Raw genomic sequence first — 1343 nt, forward strand, 5'->3', positions numbered from 1 at the left:
TTTCCCGCAGCCCAACCTTCAGGAGACAGAGATACCCCAGAGATCCCCTGAATGATGATGGGCACCAGGGGAGGCACCCGCAGACACCTTTACTGTGCAGGACATGGAGTGTGGAGCAGGGGGATGCAGTGGGAATTGAATAAAGCAGCCCCTCGGCGGGAGAAGAAGGCGCCGAGTGGCCAAGGAAGGGTTCCAGGGGGTGCTTGGGGTGCTGGGAACAGCAATCCCACCCCGGCTGTGCCAGAGGAGGTGTCTGCTCCAGACCTGGCACTGCTGGCCACAGGATGTGGGCGCCGATAATTCAGGTGGCTGAAAGCCTAATGGGGTGGATTCATGGGTAAAAAATTCGCGGAGGACGGTTGGATAAACACGGCAGCACCTCCTCGGCTTGAGGAAGTCCCTGAGTCACGGCAGCCCCGCGGTGCCCAGGCTGTGCTGGACAGGTGCATGTGTAGGACTAGCCCTAGTGTTGAGGGGCCAGTGTTCCTCACAGGCTCCAGGTCTAATTTCAGCCAGGCAGTGTATCCTGGCTCCTGTGACTGTGGCTGTGTCCTCTGTCCCTGTGTGCTCAGCGAGCCTGGAGCCCTGCCTGTCCCTCAGCTGCCAGCAGATTTGGGCAGCACAATATAAGAAGGACATAAAGCTATGAGAGGGTGTCCAAAGGAGGCTGCAGGGATGGTGAGGGGTCTAGAGGGGAAGCCGTATGAGGAGCAACTGAGGTCTGTTCAGCCTGGAGAAGAGGAGACTTAGGTCAGACCTCAGAGGGGTCTGCAGCTTCCTCACAAGGGGCAGTGGAGGCACAGCTCCAATCTCTGCTCTCGGTGACCAGTGAGAGGACCCGAGGGAACAGCTGGAGCTATGTCAGGGGAGGTTTAAGTTGGATATTAGAAAAAGGTTCTTCAACCCAAGGATGGCTGGGCACTGGAATAGGCTCCCCAGCGAAATGGTAACAGCAGCAAACCTGCCAGAGTTCAAGGAGCTCTCAGACACAATGTTCTCAGATACATGGTGGGATTTTTGAGGGGATTCTGTGCAGGGTCAGGAATCATAGAATCATAGAATCATAGAATGGTTTGAGTTGGAAGAGAACTTAAAGATCATCTTGTTCCATCCCCCTGTTTAGGGCAGGGACACCCTTCACTATACCAGGTTGCTCCAAGCCCTGTCCAACCTGACCTTGGACACTTCCAGGGATGGGGCAGCCACAGCTTCTCTGGGCAACCTGTGCTAGTGTCTCACCACCCTCACAGGGAACAATTTTTTCCCAATATCTGATCTAAACCCCCTCGCTTTCCATGTGGACCCAAGGAGTTGCACTCCGATGATCCAGCCCGGGATGCGAT

The 1343-nt window shown here is 55.5% G+C and overlaps 1 protein-coding gene across 1 annotated transcript in view; it reads left to right on the forward strand.

The window, feature by feature from the left end:
- Positions 1–333: 333 nt before the first annotated feature.
- Positions 334–1343, forward strand: part of FAM193B (family with sequence similarity 193 member B) — an 8858-nt gene continuing 7848 nt past the window's right edge. The window contains exon 1 of the mRNA XM_029960177.1: positions 334–451. Coding sequence (XP_029816037.1) covers positions 334–451 — 118 coding nt within the window. The remainder of the gene's footprint in view (positions 452–1343) is intronic.

Source organism: Manacus vitellinus, unplaced genomic scaffold (genome assembly GCF_001715985.3).
Source record: "Manacus vitellinus isolate BGI_N305 unplaced genomic scaffold, ASM171598v3 scaffold_25_pilon, whole genome shotgun sequence".
Lineage (NCBI taxonomy): Eukaryota > Metazoa > Chordata > Aves > Passeriformes > Pipridae > Manacus > Manacus vitellinus.